Source organism: Amyelois transitella, chromosome 26, assembly GCF_032362555.1.
Source record: "Amyelois transitella isolate CPQ chromosome 26, ilAmyTran1.1, whole genome shotgun sequence".
Lineage (NCBI taxonomy): Eukaryota > Metazoa > Arthropoda > Insecta > Lepidoptera > Pyralidae > Amyelois > Amyelois transitella.
In genome coordinates, this window is record NC_083529.1 from 4,397,495 (window position 1) to 4,411,069 (window position 13,575).

The following is a 13,575-nucleotide window of genomic DNA, read 5'->3' on the forward strand; positions in this document are numbered from 1 at the left end:
CTATCCCTTGATTGAATTTTACAATCTTCTAAAAATAACAATAACACATACATAAAATCACTTCATCCACATTCATAACAATATGCGTGCAAGCTTGTCGTTTTTGGGTACAATTGGCAAGTCAACCTTACCTTTTGCCAGGACGTCCCTGATTCGAAAAAGGTTCAAGAGGTAAAAACAATTCTACCTACTATATCTCATTTTCACCATCCTTAGGAACAAATTTCGAGAGCGTGCCCAAAACCTCACAAAGGTAACAGTCATAAAGTAAAACAAGTAATCCATTAGGTTTGTATTCAGCTAAGTTAAGCGAGGACTTCCAAGCAATTTGGTCGTTAGAGGCCTAACTTTGCGGTTCGTATGTGGGAGGAGTGTGGCGTGAATCATAAGCGGACGCGGGAAGATAATATTATTTGATTCTTTTTTATGTCCGACTAAGGACAGTGCATTGTGGTATTTTGTAATAATCGACACTTTAATACCTGTGTTCAACTATAAAGGATTTTATTTTATTATTTAGTCAGTTACTTCCCATTGTACGCAGAGAAATAGTCTCTTCTTGTCCGTTCTTCACATACCAATATTCTTTGACTTTCTTCAAATGAATGCTCTCAGTTCTTTGGACCATGTTTCGATTTCCCTCTGTGCCTGTATCCAACGCACCTATGAATTCACTCTTTTCCAGATGCATCGCATGGCATTCTGGGTAAGGACAATAACTTTTTTTTTTTTAATATTATAATAACCTTTAATTTTATTTATTGCAACAAACATGACAATAGCTGAATTAGGTTTCCTGTTACCGGAAATTTCGAGAGTAACACGGCAGACGCTTCGGGATATAAACTTTAATTTTACATATTAATACAAATTGTGAACATATAACAGATAAGCACCAGGTGGATAATTTGGTTTTTTGGGAGATCCAAACAATTTATACGGGACAAATTACACCGATTAAGCTAGCCCCAAATAAAGTTAGAAACTTATGGAATATCAACTCAATGATACTACATTAATATAAATATCTACATAATAACATATAGAAAAAGTTCGTTTATCATAATTATCCTAGTCTGTCCCTCTATGTGGCAAAATATATAACCTAATTTTCAATCCGACATGTTCTTCTTCCTCCTGGCTTTAGTCGTAATAGCACGGGGTATGCTTTGACCATGGATCATGGATTAGGTGAATCAGATTTTTGCGCGAAGCAACTCCCATCACCACCGCAAACTTTGCTGCTTAACCTGATCCATATTGGATCGAAAATGGTTACACACCTTGAATGTGTAGCCTCACGATGTTTTCCCTCACAGTTAGAGCATCGATTAATATTCAAAGTAATGTACCTACATAACTTTGAAAATAGTCATTGGTACATGACGATGCCTTTATATAAATCCTATTACTTATGTAGTATAGTTAAGTTTGTGATTTCAGATAAAATATTTTTCTTTCTTTCTTTCTTTCTTTCTTTCTTTCTTTCTTTCTTTCTTTCTTTCTTTATGCGCAATACGCATTTTAACCGGGTATTTTACTGATTCGACCATCGACGCTCCTCCCACTCATCTCCTCTAACTTGCACCATACTGAAATAAGAGCAACTAGTAGACTTAGTTAATATTTGTCTCAGCTTTCAGAAAGGGTAGTTTCTATGTACACACGTCATCGGTTAGTGTTCAAGAAGGTCCAAAGCTACTTTGGAACATAAGGGTAAAGTCATACATGAGTAATGTGATAATGTCACATAGACAACGGTAAACTAAAAATAGCACTGACAGTTTACCTAAGTTGGTATTGATTATATGGATAGTCCCTTTGGAATGTACATCAAAATGTGTGATAAAGTTGGCTGTTTCTGTTCAGAATGACATGAAAGTTAAAAGGTCATAGGTACCTATTATGAAACTATTATTGGTAGGTTCGCGAGCAAGTCATTTTACCGGATTACAAAGGTGGTAAGGTTTATATAGTGACAGATTGCTAGTAGAACCGTGCTCCAAATAGGCTAATATGAATATATGTATATATATATGTGGGAATAATTATGATTTATTTTTGTTATTTTTTGTAGTAATTCTTAAGTAGTTTGTATAGCAACACTAAAGTTAATTGTCAATGTCGGATATGATTATGTCTATTGACATCTGACTAGATGTCAATGTCAAAGGAGGATCTGAAAGAAAGATTTGTCGTTGTTGGTTTGTCAAGAAGAAAAAATAAAGATTGTGAGTTTTTGAAAAGTGTTTGCATCAAGTTGAGCCCCATTCCCACATCTTTTTTGGGGGCTCGTCCGGGATGGTGTTAAATTTGATGCTAGCCGAAGACGCAAGACGAGATTAAAAAATTGCAAGCCACGCCGTGGACGCGGACTGTTTTACCGACAATTTTGCCGGTCCGGACTGAACATAGGTACGAATCACACCTGTACTGTTTTACCGACCCTACGAACTGTTCAGACTTCACTTCAAACAAAATGTTGCAAGCTACAAAATAATTATACTAAAATGGTAGTTTTTTTTGGAATTTGGATTAAAGATTTATTTAAGACGAAAGACTAAATGAGTCCAAATAAGCCATCATTTTGCACGACTACCAAGAGAAGACGCAATTTAAAGAGCAATTCAAGTTTGAAGAGTTCTAGCTTGATAGCAACAATGCCGCCGAAGAAAGATGATAAGTACGAAAGTGAAGATGAAGAACAGGAGTATGAAGTTAAGATTTCATTTAAGGACTTGGAGAAATCTATGACTATTTTTACCGGAGATGACACCTACCCGATTGAGACATTTATTGATGAGTTTGAAGATACTGCACAGATTATGAAGTGGACTAAAGTTGAAAAGTTAATCTATGCGAAGCGGCTTTTAGATGGAACAGCGAAGTTGTTTTTACGCTCTTTGGGACGAGTTAAAGATTATCCAGGTTTAAAGAAGGCACTCAAAGAAGAATTTGGCCCAAAGATTAATAGCGCAGTGGTGCATAAAAAACTTGCTTCGCGGAAAATGAAAAATGAGGAGACATATCAGCAGTACTTTCTGTCTATGAAAGAATTGGCGCTTCATGGCAAGGTTGAAGATGCCGCATTGATCGAATATGTGATTGATGGTATTCGTGACTTGGATACTAATAAAGCTATTTTGTATGGAGCCTCGGACATAAAAGAATTTCGCAAGAAGTTGGAAATTTACAGTGACTTTAAAAAAAAGAGTTCTAATAAGCCAGTAAATTCAACTAATACTGTCCAATCATCTGGAAATACTTCATTTCGAAAGAAGACTCGCGTTCATAGATGCTATAACTGTGGTGATTTAGATCATGTGTCATCCAATTGCTCGAAAGGAGTAAAATGTTTTAAATGTAATAACTTTGGCCACAAATTTACTGAATGCCCTAAACAGACAAAGACTCTTAATATTCAAAATAAAAAAGAAGATAAAGTTCCGTACAAAAATATAAAGATCAATGGCAAAGACGTTATAGCCCTTATTGATACCGGAAGTGACATAAACCTAATTAAAGAATCAGAATTTGAGAAAATTAAAGAAGATGTTAAAGACTATAAGATTGAATCTACGTGCATAACTGGAATAGCAAAAAACGAAGTTTATACCGAAGGAATGTTTGTAGCTAATATACAGATTGATCAATACTTTACAGACATCAAGTTTCACGTGGTCAAGGATAATGATATACCAGTAAACATAATAATTGGAAACCCTATTTTACATGATTTTGAAGTCTGCTTTACCCCAGAAGGAATTTTCATGGAAAAGATAACCCACCTTACGCTTTTAACAGAAGAAAAACATACTGACCGGATTTACGACATAGAAGATTCTAAATATAAAGAAAAAGTTCATAAGATGTATGAAGAATATAGACCAAATGAAATGAAGAAAGAAAGTAAAGTTGAATTAAAAATAATATTAACAAATGAAGATCCAGTATATCAAAATCCTCGACGACTATCACCTTTGGAGATGACTGCTGTTAACGCGCAAGTGAAAGAATGGCTAGATGGTTGCATAACCAAACCTAGCAAATCTGATTTTGCCAGTCCCGTGGTTTTGGCTGATAAGAAAGATGGTTCTCGACGAATGTGTATTGATTACCGAAGATTAAATAAGAAAGTGATTAAAGAACGATTTCCACTACCAACAATAGAAGATCAGATTGATAAGTTAAAGGAAGCAAAGGTTTTCACTTCCCTCGACCTCAAAAACGGCTTCCTACACGTAAAGGACTTACCTCTGAGAGTTGCTCGCTGGGCGCTCCTTTTAGAAGAATATGACTACAAGATTGAACACCGACCAGGAACAAGGATGAAACATGCAGATGCCCTAAGCAGAAATCCTGTTTGCCTTATACTCACTGAAACTACAGCCCGTATTAGAAAAGCTCAGAATGAAGATGCCCAGATAAGACTAATAAAAAATATCTTAGAGACACAGAATTACGAAGACTATATTTTACAAAACGAAATTTTATATAAGATTAAAGATGGAAACAGACTGATTGTTGTGCCAAAGAAAATGCAATATGAAATAATAAGGAAGAATCATGAAAGAGGACACTTTGGAACTGTAAAAACAGAAGAATTGATTAAAAGAGAATATTTTATAGATAACTTAACAGAAAAGGTTAAAAAGACAATAAATAATTGCGTTGAATGCATTATTCTATCACATAAAGCTGGTAAAAAGGAAGGGTATTTACATCCGATCGACAAAGGAGACGTCCCATTGTCGACGTATCACGTAGATCATTTGGGGCCAATGACATCCACTTCCAAAAATTATAAATACATCTTAACTGTCGTAGATGCGTATACGAAGTTCACATGGATTTATCCTGTCAAGACGCTGACTACTGAAGAGACTCTAGAGAAACTAAGGCTGCAACAACAAACGTTTGGTGCACCTGAAAGAATTATTACGGATCGAAACGCTGCTTTTACATCAAAAGATTTCCAATAATATTGCAGAAGAGAGAATATTGCACTTTATACGATTACTACTGGACAACCCAGAGGAAACGGTCAAGTTGAGCGTATACACCAGATCATAATAGCGGTATTAAGCAAACTAAGTGTTGATGATCCTAATAAATGGTATCGCCATGTCTCCAATGTTCAAAGATGTCTAAATGGAACATATCAAAGAGCTATTAAAATGACGCCTTTCGAATTACTTTTTGGTACAAAAATGAAGGATAAAGACATAGAACTGCAAAAATTAATAGATGAAGAAGATATAGAAATATTTAACGAGAAAAGACAAGAGCTCAGACAGAAGGCAAAAGAATCCATTGGAAAAACGCAGGAAGAAAATGTGAAATCATTTAATAAGAAGCGAAAGAAAGCCAATACCTATAAACCAGGCGATTTGGTCGCGATTAAGAGGACCCAATTCGCACAAGGAAGTAAACTATATCCAAAATACTTAGGACCGTATGAGATTGTTAAAAGCAATCAAAACGATCGCTATTCTGTGAGGAAGATTGGCAACAGTGAAGGTCCGTTTAATACAACTTCCTCAGCAGATTACATGAAGCCCTGGATCTCACTGGAAGATGATTCATCTGAGTCAGATGAATAACAGGATGACCGTGTGGGAATAATTATGATTTATTTTTGTTATTTTTTGTAGTAATTCTTAAGTAGTTTGTATAGCAACACTAAAGTTAATTGTCAATGTCGGATATGATTATGTCTATTGACATCTGACTAGATGTCAATGTCAAAGGAGGATCTGAAAGAAAGATTTGTCGTTGTTGGTTTGTCAAGAAGAAAAAATAAAGATTGTGAGTTTTTGAAAAGTGTTTGCATCAAGTTGAGCCCCATTCCCACATATATATATAAAGAAGATTTTTTTAATTGAAGAACATGTAATGATCATCATTACATGTTCTTCAATTAAAAAAATCTTTCTACTTCCAACTCTATCTACCTAAATGTGTCTGTAATTAATTTAAAAAAAAAATAGTTTCCTTTTGTTGACATCGAAGGCGCTGTTGTCTCTCACTCACTTCCGTAGCGACTGTACTATCATGCAATTTTTCTAATGAATGTTTATAGTAATTAAAGAATTCCTACTCAGTATACAAACCTAAAACATAACACAATTCCACTCGAGTCATGTGACACACAGCAATATAAATCACACACTGCCTGAGCACAATACAATGTTGATTTTATCGGGTTATTTACTAGAAGGAACTACCGCATACAGGACATTCAATACGATTGTAGTGATTTCTATGTGTACTATTATATATATAGTCACGTCTATGCCGTGTGGTTCCCGGCACCAATAAAAAAAGGAATAGGATTACTCCATCTCGTTCCCATGGATGTGACTTGGGATTCTTCTTTTGGGCGATGGGCTAGCAACCCGTCACTATTTGAATCTCAATTCTATCATTAAGCTAAACAGCTGAACGTGGCCTATCAGTCTTTTCAAGACTGCTGGCTCTGTCTACCCCGTAAGGGATAAAGACGTGATCATATGTATGTTTGTATATATGTCACGTCTATATCCCTTTTTGGGTATATTGCCTTTTACGACATCCATGGGAAAGAGATGAAATGGTCCTATCCTTTTTTGTTTTGGTGCCGGGAACCACACGGCATCACAATACTTATGTAACTGAAACAAAATTTTTTTTTTTACAAAATTTGCTAGTGCGCTGTAAAGTTTAAAAACTGAAGTTCATTGGAACGCTATCCAGTATCGATAAATCTTCGCTAAACTTTAACAACAGACAATTAGAAGAGAGCTCGCCATTGTATTTTGTTTTATCTAGTTAGGTGTCGGGACCAGGATTTACGGTTTTATTAAGACCAGATATGTGAAGTTGCGATCGGAATTGCAACTGCAAAAATAATGGCGCAGATATGTTTGCAATTGTTTATTTTTGTTATTCAAGTCATAATAGAACTGATATTTAATAACCTTCGTTCTGAGTGTTTTTAATTGCTTTTGATTTATAGAATATTAAAGAATCGCGTGGTTCCCGATGGTTAATCACTGCATGCCTTTTCCAGGGATGTCATATAAGGTGACTAAAGGACAGGCGAATGAGCTAGGAACTCTGCTTTCAGGAGATGATAATTTTTCACTATTTGAATCTCGATTTGCCTTTCACTTTTTTTGTCGAGACTTTTACCTCTGTTTACCCCGCAAAGGATATAAATTTGAATTTCCATACTATTAATCGAGCGATATTTGACCTCGCGTTTTTCGAAAACCGGATTAACGATTTTGTTGAAATTTGAAATATAAATGCCCATCGCCTTGAAAAAGAATCTAAAATTTATAAGCGTAGCCCTTCCTTACCTTTAACGACATGCATAGGAAAAGTGGTCCTATTCTGAAGTGCCGGGAACCACACAACAATAAAAATTCACAATAGTATTGAATCACACATTCACAGTAGGTCTTTATTATTTTCATTTCTTTGAAAACCTAAATAATATTTTACACAAACTTGGTCCTCCGTCAACCTAACGTGATTCGATGAGATCGAAATTTATAAGGCGAAGTTTGATAGAAACTTCATTAATGGGTCGCAAGGGATCGTGCCTTTTCTTTGTTGTGTCGCTTTATCTTGCTGACTTGCAAGTCAACTTGATGACTTATGATGCCGAAATCTTAAGGTTAAACTCCTAAAGATCTTAGCTTTTGAGATTATTTCGCAAATTATTTGTTAGATTTTATATACAAAAGCGCTCAAGACTTTTTTCACGTAAAACGACAAATCCTGTTGACATTCCCGTGGGATTTTTGGGATATCCTTTGTCAGTGCGTCCCTTAACTACTTACATAAGGAATCAACAAATCAAATTTCTAGCCTCTAGCCCTAGTTGTTAAAAAATACCCTTTGACTTAAACTTTTTCTGCTATATAATTTTTTTTTAATATATATTTATTTATTTAATATAATTTACCTAAATGCCTGTATTAAAAAAGGTTTTTAAAATTTCATTACAGCGTTATGCAGATTAACTAGTCTTTTTAAACAAGATTTAATTAAAATTTTGTACAGTTACTTATTAAAATCTTCACTTTACATGCATATTTTCTTAACGCCACCGTACTAGTCACCAACTAAATGAACATTCTTAGGGTTCGGTACGAAACACCGGAACCTTATAATATTTAGTTTCTGAAAATTTTATATATGTACATAAGGTCCCGAGAAAAAAATAAGTCTCTTATATCGGAAATTGATTTCAAAGGTAAATAAAATAGAGGTATTGATTCATATCTATAAACAGGAAGTCTGGTAAATCGCGTTACGTATTGAAGGACATAGTAAATCATGAACATGCTTAAATTTATAAAAGATGTGATCAACGAAATACTCACTAGTTTAAAAGATAAAAATAATCAAAATAGTGTATAATTCAGGCACATTTCAGTAATTTCGAGAATTTTTTTTATACACATACATACATACATGCCTTGCCGAACAGACAGAACCTCGAAAAGACTGAAATTCCACGTTCAGCTATATGGCTTCATGCTGTAATTGAGATTGAAATAACGCGGGATTCTTCTTTTAGCGAGTCGTCAATCACTACCATCGCTACCCCACCATCAGGTACTTACACTGGATGATGATGATGATGATGCCTATTCCTGTAGTCGCCATTTTACAAATGGTACGAAACCCTTCGGGCACAAGTCCGATTCGCGCGAGACCTTTTTTTTATCAAGCGTCCCACTTCCTCAAAGTTGCAAGCGTGTCACAGCCAGCCGCGTTGGAAGTTCCTACATTTTCATTTTGTATTCTTTTTAGTTTATTCATCTTTTTCTCCTAAGAAAGTTTTAAAAATTGAATATTGATAAAAGTATACCTTGATATTTAAGTTTAATAAAGTTAATAGTTAAGAATATTTTTATGTTTTTTTTATTTACTTGAATTTTTAGTAACGGTGTTCTTTTGCATACATAACATATGTACATATATACTCGTAATGACTTCTATTTAACGTTTTTATAAACAATATTGAATTAGGCATTTGTCTTCCATCCCACCTGATGGTAAGTGACGATGAAAATTAGAAGTGACGATGATCCCTTGCGGGGTAGACAGAACCAACATTCGCAAAAACACTGAAAAACCACCTTCAGCTGTTATCACGATATTCTTATGATATAATATTGAAAAAAAAATCCTAATTCTTATCGACGATTTATAATAAAACATCAATCTACCAAGAATATATTAAGTCATGACAGTCTTAGGCTTTATTACAAAAAGGAAAATTATCAGGTACTTTTTGAGCGTTAAGTTCGTACTTCTTAATGTGAATTATTAGACTTTCTAAGCAAACTTTATTATGCGGTCTGAAAATTCTTACATAACATAAGGAGTTGACAAAGTCATAACAAAAGGCACGAACTTTTAATACTCGTTTGAAGACACTGCAGTCAAATAGTACATCCCTTATAATTTACGACAAACATAAAAACACGACAGTATTCAATTTTACGACGAGAAAAAGTTTCTGGCTTTATCACCGTTTAATCTGAGCAACGAGTATTAAAGTAAGCTATGACTTAAGAGGGAATTTGAGATGTGGAGAAGATAATATTGCGTTTATTTATTCATTAATTCGTTCACGCATTCACTCATTCGTTCATTCAGTCATTACCCATTCACTCATTCATTCGTTCATTCAGTAATTACCCATTCACCTATCCACTCACTCACTCATTCTAAATTTGTTTATTTGTATATTAAAAAACTTATTGAGGCTTACGGGTACTTAAAGGTGAACTTAATACTTAAAGCATTCCTTATCAGTCAACCTCAACAAATCCGATGTGTACTTTATCTAAAAATACACAAATGTTATTTAAAGAACTAAACTTATGATAATGATGCATAAAGCTTAACATAATGACAAAATAGATGCCTATAAACTTCTTACATTGACGTATTTTCTTCTTATTCAGAATTTCATTTACATAATCATTAAGCTAAACGGCTGAACGGCCTAAGAGTCTTTTTCAAGAATATTGACTCTGTCTACCCCGCAAGAGATATAGACTTGATTATATGTAAGTATATATGTATAATTTCTTTAGATTAGATTGTATAAAAATATTATAACCTTAAAATAGCCGACTATTTAACATTGCATGTTCAAGAAATTATCCAGTACAAATATTATCTTTTAATGAGGTAGATTTATTTATAGTATAGTTTAGAAATTGTAAATATATTTTGTTACATTATAGTCATATTTTGTCAACTTTATTCACCAAATAAATATTATCTTACTGACTGTACCAAAATAATGCTTATTTTGATACCCTGGACGAGGAATCAGTCCTGTCACTTCCACAAAATCTTTTACAATCTAAGTTTCTTAAATCTCCTTCTCTTAATCCAATATCAACCGGTTTGGTGTCTAATAACCTTCAGTACCTATCCATTATCATTCGTTCGATATTCAAAGAACATAATGATATCACAGCGAATATTTTCTCTTTAACGAGTATTTCTCCTTAATAAATAGCAAAAGCAATGTGTACAGTTTATTAATCACTCTTTGGTGAAGTTTAAACTCAACAGCGTTGTAAAATTTATAATGCTACCGAATTTAAAATCCAGCTTTTAAATCCTAAGTGTAAGTGATTTAATCTATACTAATCCACACTAATAATAAAGAGGAAAGATTTGTATTTTTGTATGTTTGTGTGGAATTAACTCAAAAACTACTGGTCCGATTTTGATAAAATTTGGCACAGATATAGAATAGACCTTCAAAAGTGACATAGGCATAAATTTGTTTTTACTCTTTGTTTATTTCAAAATATAAAACACAAAAATATGTCCACCCGTGCGAAGCCGGGGCGGGCCGCTAGTATATTATAAAGCTGAAGAGTTTGTTTGTTTGAACGCGCTAATCTCAGGAACTACTGGTTCTAATTGAAAAATTCCACTATGAAAAACCATTTATCGAGGAAGGCTTTAGGCTCTTTTTATCATCACGCTACAACTATTAGGAGCGAAGAAATAATGGAAAATGTAAAAAAAAAACGGGGAAAATTATTCCTCTTTGAGGTTTTCAACAATGCCCAAAATAACTATTCCACGCGGACGAAGTCGCAGGCACGACTAGTTATTTTATAACTACGTACTATTTGTTGTACATACCATCACGCTTGTTCCCCATTAGGGTAGGCAGAGACTACGGATTTCCACTTGCCACGATCCTTACAGACCTCTCCCGCTTCCTCCACACTCATTACTCTATTCTTGCATATTCAACGATTATTTTTTGTTGTAACTGTGTAATTTTCTGTCCAATAAAGATATTACAAACAAACCTACTTACTTACATATCATTACTTACATTATAAAGATAATATGATTCTTTGTTTGTGACTAATAATCTCAAAAACTACTTAACTATGACCACTGGTGCATAGAAATCAAAACCATTACGAGGTCATGCTTTGTTCAAAATAAATATACAATGCAACCTAGGAACCTATTTTGTTATGTAAGGATTCAAAATCTAATTTTAGCTAACATAATTACGTATGCTATGCCATGTGGATCCCGACACTAATATGCAAAAAAATACGACCACTCTATCCCTTTCCCATGGATATCGTAAAAGGGGGCTAAGGGATATATAAACTTGGGATTCTTCTTTTAGGTAATGGGCTAGCAACCTGTCACTATTTGAATCTCAATTCCATCATAACGCCTAACAGCTGTACGTGACCGGGCAGTCTTTCAAGACTGCTAGATCTGTCTACCCCGCAGAGGATATAGACGTAATTATATGAAAGAATGAAATTTAAACTGACCAACTAATTCCATAATTCTAAGATGAGTTTTTTTTTTAAATTATAACAAAACAAGATATTCTGCAGAATCTCATTTTTGCGAAAGTCATTTTGAGAAAACTGAGCGTTGAAACACAACAATGAAGATAAAAGTGGTTTTCCATGTTTAAATTAATTTTGGTAAGTTGTGGATTATGATAAATGAATGCAGCCTTAAATATCTGCCTAATCTTAAATTTTGGGGCTGATTTGTAAAATTTTATGTCATTTCAACCCGCGGTTTCTTCTCGTGAAAATACCCTTTTTTTATTTTCCATGCTCTAAATTATATCAAGCAAAATTTAATGGAAATCGATGCAGGAGTTTGACTGTGGTGATAAACAAACTTTCCCGTTAACAATATAAGTATGGATATTATCTTATTAAAAATATAAGTTGTAATATAGAATCGAACTTGTATGGTTTAACTGCTTATTTCCTGCGCATAATTCTGTAAGTCCATCAAGAAAAGGTTAATAATTTTGGATTTTAAGCCTTTCCCTTACTCACCTTTTACTACATCCATGGGGCGGATGTGGAGTGGGCCTTATGTGGGTGGGTTATTCTAAAGTGGCGAGAACCGTGAATAGAACTGTGATTTTCAAATTTGGGATTATGTTTAATGAATACAGCCTCAAATATCTTCTTAAACTTAAATTTTGATGGTTTCTTGTATTGAATGGTTGCTTTGAATCGAGAACACGGGCTGGGTGCAGATTGTTTGCATCTCAGCGGTTTATGGAGGCAGATAATGGGGGTGTAGGAACGACAGATGTGGCTTGGTAGAGGCCAAGAAGTGAGCGGTTATAATCCACACGTCTGTACATTTAATATAAATAAATAAAATATATACAGGATGTAGCGACATCGTCGTACATACAATCAGCACATAACCAGATAAGGCACACTATAAGATAAAGTTTAGAGATTAAGTTAGATAGCAAAACGCACGTCCTTTATTAGTATATAAGCAACCGATATATGTAAAATAGACACACTTAAAACCATTACGTGTTTCACTACATCTCCTTGCCGGACCATCGGCAAACAGGACAAATTACACATATTGAGTTAGCCTCGAAGTAAGTTCGAGACTTGTGTTACGAGATACCAACTCAACGATACTATATTTTATAATAAATACTTATATAGATAAACATCCAAGACCCAGGTCAATCAGAAAAAGTTTTTTTTCTTATCATGCCCTGGCCGGGATTCAAACCCGGGACCTCCGGTGTCACAGACAAGCGTACTACCGCTGCGCCACAGAGGCCAGAGATACATTATTCTATGAATCAATTTTAGATTTAAAGACAACGTTTGAATGTGTTCTTTGATGGAATTATAAAGGTTATACAATTTTATTAACATGCAAATAAATTTAATTTAATGATATGGAAATTACAGCTGAATGCATGATTGACTGGTTTATAAAATTATAGTCCGTTAAAAATATGACGTATACTGAGAGAGAATTTTCCGGAGTTCCCATAAGAACGGAAATAGACGACTTTTTTATAGCAAGGTATCTCTAGTAGGTAATTTGACTGTTGAAAATAATATAATATATTTTTCCAAATATTGCAAGCGATAAGTGGAGAAAGAAAATATTTTATAAAAAAATTGAATTATTGAAAATGCTCTTCTCTGGAAACTACCGAACGAAATGGGATTTCATTTACAGCTTGGGCTGTATCAAGCTCAAAATTAAAAATTT

General features: G+C 34.2%; 1 protein-coding gene across 1 annotated transcript; it reads left to right on the forward strand.

The window, feature by feature from the left end:
* Window positions 1-5,175: 5,175 nt before the first annotated feature.
* On the forward strand, window positions 5,176-5,829 carry LOC132903458 (uncharacterized). The gene has a single exon (XM_060951879.1). It carries the CDS (start codon window positions 5,178-5,180, stop codon window positions 5,601-5,603), a length of 426 nt encoding a protein of 141 aa, XP_060807862.1. The 5' UTR covers window positions 5,176-5,177; the 3' UTR covers window positions 5,604-5,829.
* Window positions 5,830-13,575: the final 7,746 nt, after the last annotated feature.